This window comes from Protomyctophum parallelum (genome assembly GCF_964188405.1).
Source record: "Protomyctophum parallelum genome assembly, chromosome: 23".
Classification (NCBI taxonomy): domain Eukaryota; kingdom Metazoa; phylum Chordata; class Actinopteri; order Myctophiformes; family Myctophidae; genus Protomyctophum; species Protomyctophum parallelum.
The window spans coordinates 15,827,533-15,843,619 of record NC_139715.1 but is presented as its reverse complement, the minus strand read 5'-3'; the positions used below and the strand labels follow the sequence as shown (position 1 = coordinate 15,843,619).

Genomic DNA, 16,087 nt, shown 5'->3' with positions numbered 1-16,087 from the left:
TAAAAACTAATTGACGGAGATATAAGCTGTGTGGTGATCAAAGAAATATTGTCTTGGTACTGTACAACACATTTTAATTAACAAAATAGCTCAATCGTAATGTTTATCTGACAGGAATAATGTATCATAAGGAAATATTAAGCAACTAATATACAATGCATTGAAGAATTATGCCCTTTTCGCCTGACGGCATTCTGGGAATGCATCGGACCAAAAAAAGGGGGGCGGATTTATTTCTAAGTAGCAAAAGAGGCTGAACAAACAGCTGAAAACGGATCAAAGACAGTCCTGGAGTAAGAATAAAGAATTCCGCACACCAAATTCAGCTCCCAATAATTCTTTACTTAATTCTTTCGGTCCAGACTCCAGAGCCCTTCCTCAGACCTTCACCAGGATTTATTTCTCCCTTTGAATTTGAATTAGCAAGAATCTGTTTTTAGAGAGTAGCCTCAGAGGGAATCTTGAAAAAATAAGAAAGTGAAATATTTTATTAGGACGTAGCAGGTAAAACAAATTAATCCAACGTTTCGGCGGTTAAGCCTTCATCAGGGATTGATGAGATTAGCCTAACAGTACCTGATAACCTGTTCAGGTTGCACTACATGCTAGTAGTAGAGCTACAGGCTCAGGCATGCACAACCTTACTGGGAAGTATCCTTCGAAAGTTTACTTAATGAAACCAGTATGGACATAACTTAAGCCATAGGGGCATGTTTTAATGTAGGGAACTTGTTTTGTTTTTTAACTTTTTATTCTAAAGAGAGCCTATCATTTTAGTACACTGAACAGCAGAGAGTCCACAGCCCTGGTCTGCAATAATTGCCAGATGGTTGTCAGGACAATATAATGGGTGCCAGAAAATACATTTGACAACAAAAACACATTTGGGACTCCACTTAGTGTTGTGCTTTAAATACCACGAGAAACAACATCGCTTCTTCTTCAGTTGCCAACTTTCAGCTCCACATTTACTAACAATCTCTAATAAGCAACAGATTCTTTCAGCCCTAGTCCAAACATCAGGGTCCGCTTTATCATTTCTGATTGGGTGGGCAGCATTCTTTGGGAGATTTAGACCCACCTGAACACCATTTGCCATCAGTGCAGTTAACCGACAGGGTGCTGGATGGAAATTGAGTTACTGTTGGTCAAAGAAGGAGAAGATAGACGGATTAAACTGATATGATAGCATAGTTTTCTTTTCCCCCATTCCAGGGGTCTTCAGGGATTTGACCCCCCCAAAAAAAACGATTCCCCACACGCGTGCAGGGTCGCCCCCCTATATATTAGTCTTGCCCACCCTAATGGGGTGCAGGCTATAACTGCATCTTGCCCTTAGAAGATGTCCTCAGTGTAGCTCCCATTGACCACAGCAGCCAGTTTGCCCTCATGCATTGTCTGTTTATGCAAAGTCTGTCCCCAGGGGTCCTTGAGGGAGTTCCATCTAAATGATCGTTTGGAACCAAATGGGTTTGTAATTCTGAGAGTGTACAAATGTGTACACTCTCAGAGTTAAATTTACATTGATTTTACAATATAAATGTGGGTCCCAGAGATAGAAAGGCCATTAAATGGGGGTCTGTAGCCTAATTCATGTCTAACTTGAGGTCCTTTCAACAGGTTGAGAATCCCTGCTAGAGCCGTAAAGATCTTCTCTTACGGGGGTCCCTGGCACATCTTTTCAAATGGGGGTCCGCGGGGCTAATAGCGGTGTCAATTTGGGGGTCCTTGACATGAAAAGGTTTGGGAACCACTGCTTTAAAGTCACGCGTGCCTTGCCGCGATGACACCAAATATGACATAGCAGAGGGTTTCAGGATATAGCCGTGCGGTGGTGGCGGAGCGCCAGGAGGAGCTGACCACCAGAGGAGAGCTGGTGGAGAACACGGCACTGCTCTGGTTCCTTGGCGCCCGCAGGTTGCAGATGTTGCCTTCACAACAGGACGTGCAGAAGACCTGAGTTTAAAAAAAGGTTTTTCTTTTAACATCAAAGGTTTCATGACATTCATTTTCATTTATTCTTCGTTTTTCTTTTAGGTTTTATGACCTCAATTGCACCCAAACAACCTGAACTTTGAACATTCAGTGGACTTTCTCTGTCTGGTGTTTTCTCTGTGTGTTCTGAAGCCTTTAGAGCTGCCAATGAAAACAGGCAAACAGGCTTCAACAGTGACGTCTGCTGGCAAATTGTTATGTCATATACAGCTATGGGATCTGTGGACTCTTACATCACAGTCCACAGGAAAATCAGAGCACTTGTTTGAACAAGAAAACCCCAGACCACAAAAAAAACTACTGAATGGGTGCAATTGAGCTCAGAAAACTTAAAAAGAAAAATTACAAAAGATTTTTTTTATATCACAAATTTGAAAGTTGAAGGGGCTTCGGAGTGAGGATGTTGGCAGGAATAGGATATGTGAATATGTAATGCGGAAGATCAGTGGCGTGTTATGACTGATTTGTTAGTCAAATAGTCCATTGTATCTCATCGTAAATCAGCGCTAAGTTTACTGTGGTCCATTTCTGTAGATCGCTCCTCAAAGTCAAGGACATGGTAGTCAAACCCATGAAGCCAGTCCTATGAAATAGGAAACTTGTGGTGAAATCAGTACTCGCTTGATTTATAGTTGGTTGCATATTGAGTCTCGCACTGAAAGCTCACAACACACACCACTGCTACGATACGTTCTGAGCTTGTACAGTGGGTCGCCTTTTTACTGTACGAATCAGGCTTTATACAACGGGTATTTGAATAACAGTTCCCAAGTAATCCCAAATGGCATGGATATAGTACCTGGTAGCTGTGTTCAGTGGTGTTGGTACATCCAGTTAGCAGACAGTCCTCCAGGGCAACACAGCGCTTAGTCACGGACACGCTGTCCCCAACTATATCCATCACATGCAAGGTGTAACAGTAACTGGTCCCTGCAAGAGAATCAGAATCGTCTTTATTGTTACATCAGTTTTACAAGTAAAGAAAGTGGGTGAAATAATTATTTTGTGCATAGTTCCCATCGTGTTAGTTTGCCACAAAACAAAGAGGGAAGAATAGAAGGTTAATTGAAAATGGTGGACCCTCTTGTAAACATGTGTGTAATGCTTTTTGGTGTCGTCCACTCACAGTTGAGTTGTGCTTAAAATGTACTGTAATTCTGCAAACTGGTAATAAATACAATCAATCATGAAGGCAAGAATATAAATAAGAAAAAAAGAAAACACGCACAGCACTCGTAGGGTCTCTTAGCTAAATTACAAACGGCACCGCTCTTACACTAAAAACACGAATAAGGGTCTCTTTTCCACAAGAACAAAAATACATTTATAGTACCTGAGACTCAGTCTCAGGTATCAAATTCACATAGTTGTACACTGTTACACTCTCAAATAATTATGTTCTTCTACAGTATGTGCTACAGAATGTGCTGTAGTCTCTGTTTCAGAAAAGGGCCCCTTTTCTATTCTTTGTGGAACCATGTTATGTTCTTTATGGTTCTATGTAAGTCTCTTAAATCACGGGAAGAGGCAGCATTGATAGTGTGTAGTGGTTAAGAAGACCCCAAACGAGGTGCAACCACAGTCTTATACTGAATAAATCTAGGAAAAAGACACTTGCCACTGATGTACCTTCATAGAAAATATTGTGTTGGCTTGAAGTTGAGTCATTAAAATTATTATAAGTCAGTACCTTTTGGGCAGTATGTGTCCGGTGCCCAGCGATTACACTCATAGTTGTCTGCAGCATCTTGACATGTGAAGCATTTAAACCCACCGGGATGAGGTGTGGCTGTGGAGCACAGACAGAGACACTCTGGGACAACCGTACTACAGAATACTGCTGTATGGTACTTTTTGAGGGCATTTTTGTGTAAAGGCAATATTGCTATAAAATCCGTGGTAGCACAGAATTTAATTGAACCTTTATAGTTTATTCTTGTCCTCCAGCCTCCAGAACCCCTCCCCGACCTACCATGTTTGGTAACAAACATCGTCAAAAGGCCTTTTCAGTTCCACCCGCAATGCACAAAACGGGACACAAATTGAACAATTAACATCCAATTATGTCTGCATTATTTACCCAAGTGACGACCTCGATTGACCAAGTTCTCACACAATAATAATATGCTAATGTTCTCCAAAGGGAACACACAACGTCGAGTGCACCAACAGACCAACGGACCATCTGCGGTCAACGAACGTGGAGTTGTTTAGCTTTCCCATCGGCAAGGATTTATTTAGTGGGAATCAGACTGGCCGTCAGCCGAGGGTCAGTCATGGTAGGAACTGGCACACAGAGGACAACTCGAGTTCACGTCAAACACCCCACCACATCACGTGTGTTTATATGCATGCATGTGCACGGCACGCACTTCTTACATAACTATACACTTGTGCGTGTGTGTGTGTGTGTTTTGGGTGCGTGTAATCTGTATATAGCGATGGACCCCAAAACGGTGTCCAAGTGTATGTGTGTGTGTGTGTGTGTGTGTGTGTACAGTATGTGGGTAATACAATTCACACATTTCTCCAAACTGAACGCGCAAACGTTGCTATCTGAAAGTGCCATGGAGGAGTCACCAACATTAGAAGGGTTCCTCCTACAGTTAGATTTTGGGTTATCTTGTGTGCAGTGTTGACATTTTGGCCTTGAAAATACTGTGAACTTTCTAAACTACTACTTACTTGATGGATGCAGGGCGACAATGTCCTTTATAGTGAAGTCCTGTGTTTGGGCCATTTTCAGCCAATCAGCCATGCTGTTCAGCAGTAGGACCCAGGCCACTATTGGCCAGGGCTCCATCCTTCTCCCAGAACCTCCACATGCAGGTACCTGATTGGTCAGTGGGACACTGTGCAGGCAGAAGGTATATACAGGTTCAGCTGGGATTTTTCGCATGATTTTCCCATCAGGACACCCCCCCCCCCCCCTCATCTAGACTGAGTGGCAAAACATTGAGTGTTGGAGTTTGGAAGCGCTCGTTGGAAATCACTCAACCGCCCTGCGTACCACCTGTTTCTAAATGTCACATAATGCAGGAGGCAGCAAAATGTGTTATTGAAAACCAGCACTTCCAAACTCTGACACTTAGAAAAATAATCAAATGCAGGGCATTTATTGACAGAAAGTAGCTCATAACGTTTCTATGGTGGATTTTTATGAAACAAAAACTTTGCAGATAGAAAGAGGATTTTTTTTTTGCTATACTTGTTACGAAAATGGAGATAGGCTACAAGGTTTCTGCCAGACAGCAAAATATTCTTATGTGTACAGTTTATATCCTGATGCACTGTACATATGTTAATTCGTACATAATGTAATCTATTAATATATTAATTGTCGATAAACTGTACATACATACTTTCTGTATTTATTGGTGATACTGTAGATATGTATAAATCTAAGTCACTATTTTATCATATTTTATTGTTATTTATCTTAGATTTTATCTCTCGTGTGCTGTTTCTGCTATGACACCTGAATCTGCGGATCATTTAAGGTTATCTTCTTATTACAGCTTCTGTGCCCTTGCCAGGCTGTCATTACAAAATAAGAATAACAAAAAAACATTTTAAACATGGAATGTAATGAAATAAGAATATATAAAATCTTTTTTATAATAAAAGGTGGAGATCCATTTTTCCACTATAGAGTCTGTAGCTAGCGGTTAACTGGTAAGCCAGAACAACGCTGCAAGCCCATAGGGAGGTATAAATCCATGTAAAGGTGATCTGTGTGCACTAGTCATGCTGTGAGCTCACTTCCTCGTCTAAAGGTCACGAGGAGACTCATAGGCCTTAATTAATAATGAATACAAACACTTATTATTGATAAATGAAGAATAACCGTCAATAAAAAGTGGCAAAACTGTAAAAATATTAAATATATATTCTACTCTAAAAGAAACATTCGTACACAGGTGTGTTTTCAGAAACACCGATTTGGTTCAACTGAGCTCTTTTGGCAGGCCGATGCAGAGTGTTGGGAGCTCTGCTAACCAAGCCCCTCGTCACAACAGAACACAGTCAGTTTCTAATCCTCAGGATTAAAGCCATATTTACCTATTGTCAAATCGCAAAGTGTTGTGAGCTTGTAGATAAATAAAAAAAAGTATAATAAATTAATATTCTCTGGCTTCAACTATTTTATTCAAACATGACAAGCAGGCATTTTGTGCCTGAACTGAACATAAAGCAATAGTTTTCCGTAGAAGCCTCCTTGCCCTGGGGGTATAGGTCAACTTGTTTTCACTCTATTCTTTCTCACAACATATACTTAATTCATGTGGAAAGTAAACTCACATACAGTATCGGCTGATGCCACAGTTCTTCTGACCCCATCAACCTTCAGGGGACAATGTCAGTTCTGTAAGAGCCACTTCTTGCACGCTGGTGCTTCATTTATGGTATATGTACATATGGCTATATAGAGCATAAATGTGACCCCCAGAGCTGGAGCATGGGAGCAGTGGAGAGGGCATCTATTGCCCATGACCCTGGATTCACAGTCTCAGCTGTTTTCAGTATATAGGCATTTATCCGGGCCTATTGTTTCCGATGCTACTGTCAAGCAGAAGAAAACGTGAATCGTTCTGCAGAGAGAACGAAATGGTGAAGAGATTAGTATGCCTACTGATGTAAAAGCAATGATATATGGTTAATAAGAATCTTATGCTATAGGGTGCCACCAGTGTTACTTATGTGTCATATTTTGCTTCGGAGTCGCTACTGTGCATACATGTGCAACTATCACCAGATTGTAAGGGAAGAGAGATGGCTCACTCCTCTTTAGCTTAGTTACATTTAACACTGGAAAAAACTATGGTTAGGTGGAAAAACACCCACAATTAATTTAAAAACAAAACTCTAGATTAATACATTTGTTGGCACTTGGCAACAATTGAATAATTGATTTGATTACGATGAATCGTTGCAGCCTTAGCCTTACTATCTTTGTGATATGAGCATGACCTAAAGCTACGGCATACAGTACTGTACATAGTAGAGGGATAACTGAGAGGTTTCTGGTTAAAGCATAGTGTTATGACAACCGTATATGCAGTACAGTAAACTATAGGAGGATTTCTGCTGTCCAAAACTGACAAGAGCTCAGTTTCGAGAGCACAATTAAACAATACCCTTCCGCTGTCAATGATGCAACTGCATCTGGCCCGTATGGAATTGTGAAAGCCTTATTAGATTCTATACAATCCCCCACAGGATTCTTTGCCCCATGATCAAAATATTCCCTTTGAATTGTTAGTCTCATCTCTTCTCCTCCATTAGTGCAGGGTATTTTTATTAATCCCACTTTAACATCCATTAATCTATGGTTTGAATGAAAGTCCTTTAATTTAATTTCCTACTTTGCATCTGGTCTGGCAAATAAGGGATCCTCTGGGATTATTAAGCTTAGTTTAACCTACCTAATTCTATTTTAATTGGATTGTATTCCACACACCCCGAGGCCCATGTGCATGCTGTAAGGATCAAAATGCATGTTTTCTTTGCATTACGCACGCTCCAATTAAAAAAGCAACTACACCAGCCTGGTATGTGCAGCACAGTGCACTTACAGGTCAAAGGCACAGCAGTAGGATCTTTGAATCATATCCTGTAAAGAATAGCACTCTAACAAAGGTATAAACATGTCTTTTGCCTCGCCCAGCTGACTGTCTTAACCACTTTAGTCCTATGTTTTAGCTGACCGAGGTCCCCAAGGGCTCTATATTGGTCCGGCCCTTTTTCCCCCTCTTTGCGGAAAATAGCCCATAGCTCACAATATGTTGCAATGCGCTACGTTGGGAGCATCTATCCGTTCACTATCAAGGACCACACCACCAAATTTAACAGATTTTATTAACGAAAGATGCATGAGACGATGAAGGAAACGAATAATGAACAGAAAGAACATGACCCACGACGGGTCATCTGGGTACGTCGGGTAATTTAAGCCGAGGTGGGGAGGCTTCGGGGATCCGTCGTGCTCCCGGGCACAACCAACCCCCCTTAGGGACCTGTTAAAGGAGAGAGGTAGTAGGATGAGAATTAGGGAGGGAGAACCATGGGTTGGATGGGCTTTTATATACAAGTGGAGGTGACCCGATTGGAGGTGACTTGATAGGAGGTGGAGGTAGCTGCGTTGGAGGTGTGGTCCTGCTCTTGAACTTCAGCTACTGTATGAGCTCCATATATTTTCTCAGAATGTTTGGATTCTAGAGTTCATGTTAACCTATACTGAAAATCATACATATAAAAGTATAATTTTAGTCTAGGTTATAAGTGCCCTACTTCCTCCTCACAACGCCATACTTTGCTTGGGTGCTTGATGAGGCTTATTGCTATGGCTACGGAACAGGATGGTGTGATCTGCATCGAACAAACACCCCATGCATTTCCTTTGCACATTTGACAGAAGAAGCATAGCATTGCGATGGAAATTTCTATTCCATAGTTAATTATATTTCCATGCTTATTGCTTATACAGTAGTAGGCTAGCGTAAGTGTGTCATGAGAAAATCTAGACCGCATCATGATGGTAAATATTTTACTTACATTAGGCAGATTGCCCACAGTTGCTCACTGTAACATCTACCTACTGCTTCATGCCCTTACAAGCTTGGTACCACATGCCATCACCGTCTTTCTACTGCTTTAATATTTTGTGGCTCTATAATTAAACCAGAATAATATTTTGTTGCGCACCTAACATAGCCAATCTACCAGTACACAATGCGATCGGCTATTTTTGTCATATGAGTGTAAAAAAGTGCCCTTCTGGGCACAGGTCTCAACCTAGGAGTAATATAAACATGTTTTTGTTTGTTTTTTGCAACAATATTCTTCATTTTGTTTGTTATGGGTCCCCAGGGCCAGAGATGGGAGCCACTGTACTGTATGCATGCATGCACAATGGATGATAGAATGAAACACAGTTGCGTGTAGAAAAGTAGCCAAACTACATCATGATGTACAGTCTAACTGTCAACACGAGCAAACCAAAATATAAGAAATACCCAGTGTACATTTACATCAAGCACTGTGCACACAACTACACTGCATAGACGGCTATATGTCACCTAAAAACGGTATCGCCTTGACTGATGTTGATACTTGAACTTTGAAAAATATAACTAACCTGTTAAAAGGTAAAGTACTGCTTTGTGTGGAAGGAAAGAAAGTAAGAAAGAAAAGATCCATCTCACTGTAACAGAGAGATGAGGGCTTTAAGTCAACTAATAACTTGGGCTTCACATGCCTGTATGTAATCTGATCAGGGATGGATCAGAAGATTAAATGTGGAACTGATTGTGCACATCTTTGAGCTAGACAAGTGTGAGAGTCTTACAGTAGCCAGATATTAGATACATTACATCTGGGACACAAATGATTGAATAGTGGTTAAGGACCGCCCCTCTGAGAAGAAAAAGTGACAGATATATGATATATAATATATGAACTGTGACTGTCCAAACACATTTTAAAAAGAAATTCTTTCGACGTCAGGATGCTGATTCTTGACTATGGTTCAATTTGCTGCGGGCTGAGAAGGGGTGGCGGGGTATAGGGATTACTGATGGCACCATGCCTCCCTGTTGCAGCTGGAGATGTTTTTATTCCACACAGTGGTGGAAGACGTACTCACATTTTGTACTTGAGTAAAAGTATCAATACTGCAACATATAGAAATACTCTCGTAAAATATATGTATAAGTAAAGGTCCTGAATTCAAAATGTACTTGAGTGAAAGTACAAAAGTATAGTGATAAATGCACTTAAAAGTGCCAAAAGTAGAGAGGGCACATTATGCAGAATGTCTCATTTCGAAATTTCAAATGCATAAACATCTTTTGAAAATAGCAACGATCTACAACGCATCGCAACGCATTGTGATATTTAGTGGAGTAGAAGTAAACGAAATACTCGAGTAAAGTAAAAGTACCTCAAAATTGTACTTAAGTAAATGTTCCACCACTGATCCCACACAGCGTTCAGTCAATAGCAAGCGATCCAGGAGTCCCAGTATAAAGGGCACGCAGCAGGCCTTTATATCTGAAGGACAGATGGTTTCCTCCGGTCACTTCTGTTCTCATTATTTTGTATGATACTGTATTGATCAATATGTTTTGATTATAGGCTTGTATTTGTGTCTATTGATAATATGTGAAATAGTGACAATTATGTTGTGTTTTGTTTTGCCTTTAAACGGGGACATGTATGTTTAGATGGTAAGAGGGACACGTGAGTTGTTTGATACTGTTTTTTCTTGTGGGATTCTATATTTCTTTGCTCAAATGTGCAGCTTAAGCAAACTATTTATTTTCAGCACCTAACCATTGGACCTTATCAGTCAATTAACATAACGAACCAATTAACAAACCAAACAACCCACGAAATTAATGCAGGTACAAACACCGCTATGAGCAGGGGAAAAGAAGAAAAAACGAAAACACAATTTCTACACTGGATTAACTAGGAAGGAGTGTATCATGTAGTGGCCTTGAAGGTTATTGAAATATAAGTTTTATTGCTAAGGGGTAGAGCATGGAATTTGTTGATTGTAGCAAACTTCATTAATCTAGCTCTGAAGCAACTCATTTTCCAAAATGTTTTTATTTGCTACCCTAAATCCCTTCTTAAATGTCCTGTAGCAGTAGTTCCAAGTAACCTTTTCATGACATGCATTATTCATCTCATATTCACCAACTGTAGCACATAGCCAGTATTTACAGTATACATCTCAACCTAAAGTTACAAAATGTTATAATTTACTTACCTAGACTTGCGTATGCCTTTAATACATCATGCAGCAAGAAAGACAAGTATTCCACGTCTGGTGGCAAACTTCTCCTGTGCAGACCCTGTAATTGTTAGTGCTGCTGGAGCGTTCTGCCCACCCCCACCCCCGAGCATGCATATGTGCATGGAGCCTACCCACCCGTAATGAGCACCGCCCATTCGATAGGCCAGTGTCCAAACAATTCAGTCCAATCACCCACGACTGACTGTAGCCTACAACATGATTACCGTACACCATTGAAAGGATATTTTACGTTAATTTATAGAAATAGCTTGAAATGAGATTTGTCCTGTTACCTGTAGGTAGTCTTGTAGAAGGCTTAGGCTATAAATTAGATGAATCACTTGATACTCCACACAGGCACCCACACCATGCACCCATCCATCCATCCATCCATGATCCATCCATGATCCATCCATCTCATATAGGCCTAGGTTACATGCTTCATATTATACACACTGTGTGTGTGTGTGTGTGTGTGTGTGTGTGTGTGTGTGTGTGTGTGTGTGTGTGTGTGTGTGTGTGTGTGTGTGTGTGTGTGTGTGTGTGTGTGTGCGTGCGTGCGTGCGTGCGTGCGTGCCGTGCTTGGGTATGTGTTATGCAACACCAACCCTATGTTTAGTGATAGCTTGTGTGTTTTGTATGTAATTTCAGAACCCTCATAGAACTTAGAAGTCATGTTTTGCAACAGTCTGACAACTGTGCCACTACAAATCTATATATGTGATGGGTGAGTCCATAATAATGTGCAAAATGACCCGTGCTAATACAGTTTAGTGAGTTATTTTACAATGTGAGCCCTTCAATATGTGATTTAAAGAGGCAAAAAATGTTTGCTATGTGAGTGGATCTATACTGTAAACCAAAGTTCATTCAAGTTTTTCACCCATAGAGGGATCTGGCTGGAAATGCTATGGTCAACGATGTGTTGCAGAGACAACATTTCAAGCAAAAGTCAAGCATTAGCAGACAGTAGCTACTGATCCATAATATTTATTTTAATCATGTTTCTGAAAAATCATGTGATATGAGGCCAAGGCAAGTTTATTTCTATAGCACATTTCAACAGTTCAAAGTCCATTACACAAAACATTAAACAATATTATGACGAATTATTAAATGCCAATGGACATGCATTTAAAAGTAGGCTATTATTGCGAGGGGACGGTACATTTAAATAACGTGGAACCAATTAAGCGGAGGCGAACTGCGGAGCTCCAAATTAAGTCACAGTTCCCCAACATAATTCTGAAGTTGTACAGTACGTTAACAGTGTCTTATGCAAGCTAAACTTTGTGCTGCATAAAGTGAAATAATAAGAACTGGACTCCAATATGTTATGACATATTTTAAAGGACATGCAGTGACTTCAGTTTTCAGATCATGACAAAATGTGTAGCTACATATAGCTGGTGTAATCATGTTGTGCCGACACCATCCTTGAATGTGGCACTTGGAGGATATTCAGTTGAATATTAAAAAGACACACAGCCATACTCCAATAGATAGAACAAGAGCTCTATCCTCTATCTTCACTAATAAACCTTCAAGCGAGATATCATATTTGGAGCATTTTCATTTGGACTTTTATCACCCCACTTAATCTATTGCTTTTGTCAAGATGAGTTTCAGAAAAGATCATGTCAAATACTTTAGCAGCTTAATCTCAGGGTTTTCTAAATCTTACCTGAACAAACCACTATTACGCTGTTGCTTAAATTCTATTTTTTTAAATGTGCAAATAAAAAATACAAATAAAATACAATGGAATCAGCAATGGAACATACTTCTATTTGCTTGAGGCTGAGGGCATTCTGAACTTTACACCATACACTTGTAACGAGTCCTCAGACAGCCTGGCTTCAGCGAACAAGCAATATCTGTCAGAAGTGGAATCAAATTATGATTATCAGGCATATGAAAAGAAAAAGGGTAGAGTAATCTCAGCTCTGTATCAAGGTTTGATGGCAAGTAAAGAAATATCTACCCTATTATATTAAGGAGAAATGGGAAGCTGGATTGGGGGTGCGGGTTACGGATGAGGACTGGTACAATATATGTAAAACACAGTGCACGGCCACAAGCTATAGAACTTGGAGGGAATTCTTCTGGAAGAATATTACCAGATATTTCATAACTCCAAAGATTACAGCAAGAATGCAGTCTAAACAACAATCATGCTGGAGGTTATGTGGAAGAATACTTTTGACCACGAACACATATTTTGTAATTGTCCTAAAATAAGTAATTATTGGGACAATGTATGGTCAGAGATAAAGAAGATACTAAGCTATGATATACCTAAGACTAGTGTTGTGCTGTATCTGGGTGATTTGTCACAGGATAATACGCAGAGAGAAGATATATAACTGGTCAAAGTATTATTGGCAGCTAGTAAAAAAGCAATTACAAGGCTATGGTACAAACCAGAACCTTCAGTTTGTGAGCAGTGGCTGAGCATTGTGGAGCGGAGATATTTGTAATGGAGAAACTAACTCATGTATTGAGACTACAAGAGGAACTATTCATTGAAAAATGTGAGAAATGGACTGAATAGAAAAATCAACAGAACGACACCAATGCTAACAATGATGGACATTCATAAATGGACTGGAATATGTTGTATATTAATGATATATCTGAACCCTTGCACTGTAACTGTCATTTTATGTTTTAAATTTTTATGTTTACCTGCAAATACATTTTAAGTTTAAAAAAAAAGTGGAATCAAAGTGCACACCAAATTGCTTTTTCTCTTCCGTGGTGCAGTGAATATAAAACAAATATATATCCAAACGTCTAAGTTGAAAGGAATTCCCGCACAGCACACACTGGTTTCCTCTGCATTGAAATGTTCTGTTTTCTTAATATATTTCAATGCAGCCAGTGTGTGCAGGAATTTATTTCTTCTTTGAAGGCGATGTTTTTTTCCCCCCATCACCAAGCTGTACTTAAATAGTAGTAAAAGTGCTTTGGACAAAACCTCTTAACTCCATTGGACCCTCACAATGTCTGCTAAAGCAACTAACTCCACCACCTCTCCCCCTCTCATGGAAGTAATTGTCAATATATAAAGTTACAACACCAACTGTGATGATGCAGTATTGCTTTGTTTAAAGTTATGAGGTTTCCTCCCGACAGCAGAGATACACTGTAAGATCATCCATCGGATATTCTCTCACTTCGTATGCTAATCATGTACGTTCCATTACTGCTGTGCATTGTGTCTAATTTGTTTTAACATGACTGTTGCGTTACTTGACTTCAAGCACTTGGTAACGTATTGCTCTGAAATGTGATTTATGAAATATAAATAAGTGCTTACTTTCTTGTCTACTTATTAAAGACTAGTCGGCGAACCTCAAGACTCTCTCTGCTGGAAGCCATAACAACATCCTGACTAATTAGAACACCATCCTCTGCTCAGCTATGCGAGTGTGTGTTCTCTGCTATGTTCAGCTAATTCCTTGGTATAATTTCCACTGGGATATATATTTTTCTTCTTTTACACAGATTTTGCGATTTTGGATTGATTTCCTGTTCCTGCGTTCTCTCTCTTCTCTCATCTAGTGAAACATCAATATCAGTCGGTGACTCGTGAGATTTAGCCAGCGAGGCTATATAGGCCAGTCAGGATTTGGCCCAAAAGAAATTGCAATAGTAATTATCGCTCAAGGTTTTTTCATAAAAGACGACCATAGCCGTCATCACAAATGGGCACAAGTGGCTATATGGCCTAATTTAGCCCAAATAGTGTTTTTTCGTGCAATGGATTTAGAATCATGAATAACCCCTAGTTTGACATGTCACTAGCCCTGGAACATGACTGCCATGATAATTATCATGACAGTCATGCAGTAACTTTGCCCTGTTTTTTGCAGTCGCTGCATTTACAAGATTTCCGTATATATAAACATTCAGATTTCAAATATAAAGTAATCACAAAGTGTCCCACGGGTGTTAGTTAGTAGCAGCGCGAGCGATTAGAATTGCTGCGTCCCGCGTTCTTTAATAAAAAGCATTTTTGTCCGAGCTCTCCGGCTACTTTTTTCAAACGGGGTTCGTTTGGGAAATCCACAGTTGCACACCGGGAGCGCACTCGCCTATTAGTCTGTATTGGCAGGGCGGTCAGCGTACCTATATCGAACACACCGAGTGCCACCCTCCTCCCGACCGATAGGGGCGCGTAGTTGAAAGCCAATGGCAAAATAACACCTCGGATAAAAATGCTTTTTATTAAACAACGCGGGATGCAGAAATTCTAATCGCTGGCGCTGCTACTAACTAACACCCGTACTCACACTTTGTGAGTACTTTATATTTGAAATGCGAATGTTTATATATTTTAATTATTTGTAAATGTAGCGTCTGCAAAAACCAGGGTGAAGTTGCGTCATGACTCTCGTATGAATACGAGAGTCATGTTTACAGGGCTAACATGTCACATGCTACTTAAAGCATAATTAAAAGTAGACATTTTTGCCTTATAGGTTTTTAATGGTAGCCGAACTTTCAACCCCTGAATTCACCATGATCCAATTTTTTTCAATCCATCAATTTTTTATGTTATTTGGATGTATTTTGCGTGTCTTAAGTACCAGGTCTTATTCCCTAACTTGAGTAAACTAAAGACCTGGAGGCGTGATCAATGCCATTTGGCTATTCTGAGTGTCCAAAGAGCATTGATCACGCCTCCAGGTCTTTAGTTTACTCAAGTTAGGGAATAAGACCTGGTACTTAAGACACGCAAAATACAGCCCTTAAGGATCATAAGAAACCTTGAACAATTACTATAGCAATTTATTTTGGGTCACGCCCCCTTTTAGCTTAGATTGACTGGCCTAATAGGTGACCATGGCAAGAGGCTATATATAGGTGACCATGGCAAGAGGCTATAGGTGACCATGGCAAGAGGCTATATATAGGTGACCATGGCAAGAGGCTATATATAGGTGACCATGGCAAGAGGCTATATATAGGTAACCATGGCAAGAGCCTATATATAGGTGACCATGGCAAGAGGCTATATATACAGTAGGTGACCATGGCAAGAGGCTATAGGTGACCATGGCAAGAGGCTATATATACAGTAGGTGACCATGGCAAGAGGCTATAGGTGACCATGGCAAGAGGCTAGTTGACCTTTGACGTGAGGCTAGTTGACCATGGTGTGGCGTGAGGCTATAGTTGACCATGGTGTGGTGTGAGGCTATAGTTGACCATGGTGTGGCGTGAGGCTATAGTTGACCATGGTGTGAGGCTATTTGACCGTGACGTGAGGCTAGTTGACCA

General features: G+C 40.2%; 1 protein-coding gene and 1 long non-coding RNA gene across 2 annotated transcripts; both read right to left on the bottom strand.

Moving 5' to 3' along the window:
* Positions 1-1,506: 1,506 nt before the first annotated feature.
* On the bottom strand, positions 1,507-4,867 carry LOC310853919 (ly6/PLAUR domain-containing protein 6-like). The gene is made up of 4 exons (XM_083758391.1): positions 4,681-4,867; positions 3,686-3,784; positions 2,795-2,925; positions 1,507-1,956 (listed from the first exon to the last, which is right to left on the bottom strand). The coding sequence occupies exons 1-4, from the start codon at positions 4,796-4,798 to the stop codon at positions 1,765-1,767; spliced, it is 540 nt and encodes a 179-aa protein (XP_083614517.1). The 5' UTR covers positions 4,799-4,867; the 3' UTR covers positions 1,507-1,764.
* A 7,301-nt stretch (positions 4,868-12,168) lies between these two features.
* Positions 12,169-13,257, bottom strand: LOC310854195. Its single transcript, XR_014568877.1, has 2 exons — positions 12,548-13,257; positions 12,169-12,502 (listed from the first exon to the last, which is right to left on the bottom strand). It is a non-coding gene; the product is annotated as an uncharacterized lncRNA (long non-coding RNA).
* Positions 13,258-16,087: the final 2,830 nt, after the last annotated feature.

Bases quoted from the DNA above. Each gene is read 5' to 3' on its own strand.
- LOC310853919 (XM_083758391.1), bottom strand. From the start codon at position 4,798: ATGGAGCCCTGGCCAATAGTGGCCTGGGTCCTACTGCTGAACAGCATG. The intron at 3,785-4,680 runs GTAAGTAGTAGT...TGTGCTCCACAG, and splicing joins TGTCGCCCTGCATCCATCAA to CCACACCTCATCCCGGTGGG. The intron at 1,957-2,794 runs GTACTATATCCA...TTTTAAACTCAG, and splicing joins CCACTGAACACAGCTACCAG to GTCTTCTGCACGTCCTGTTG.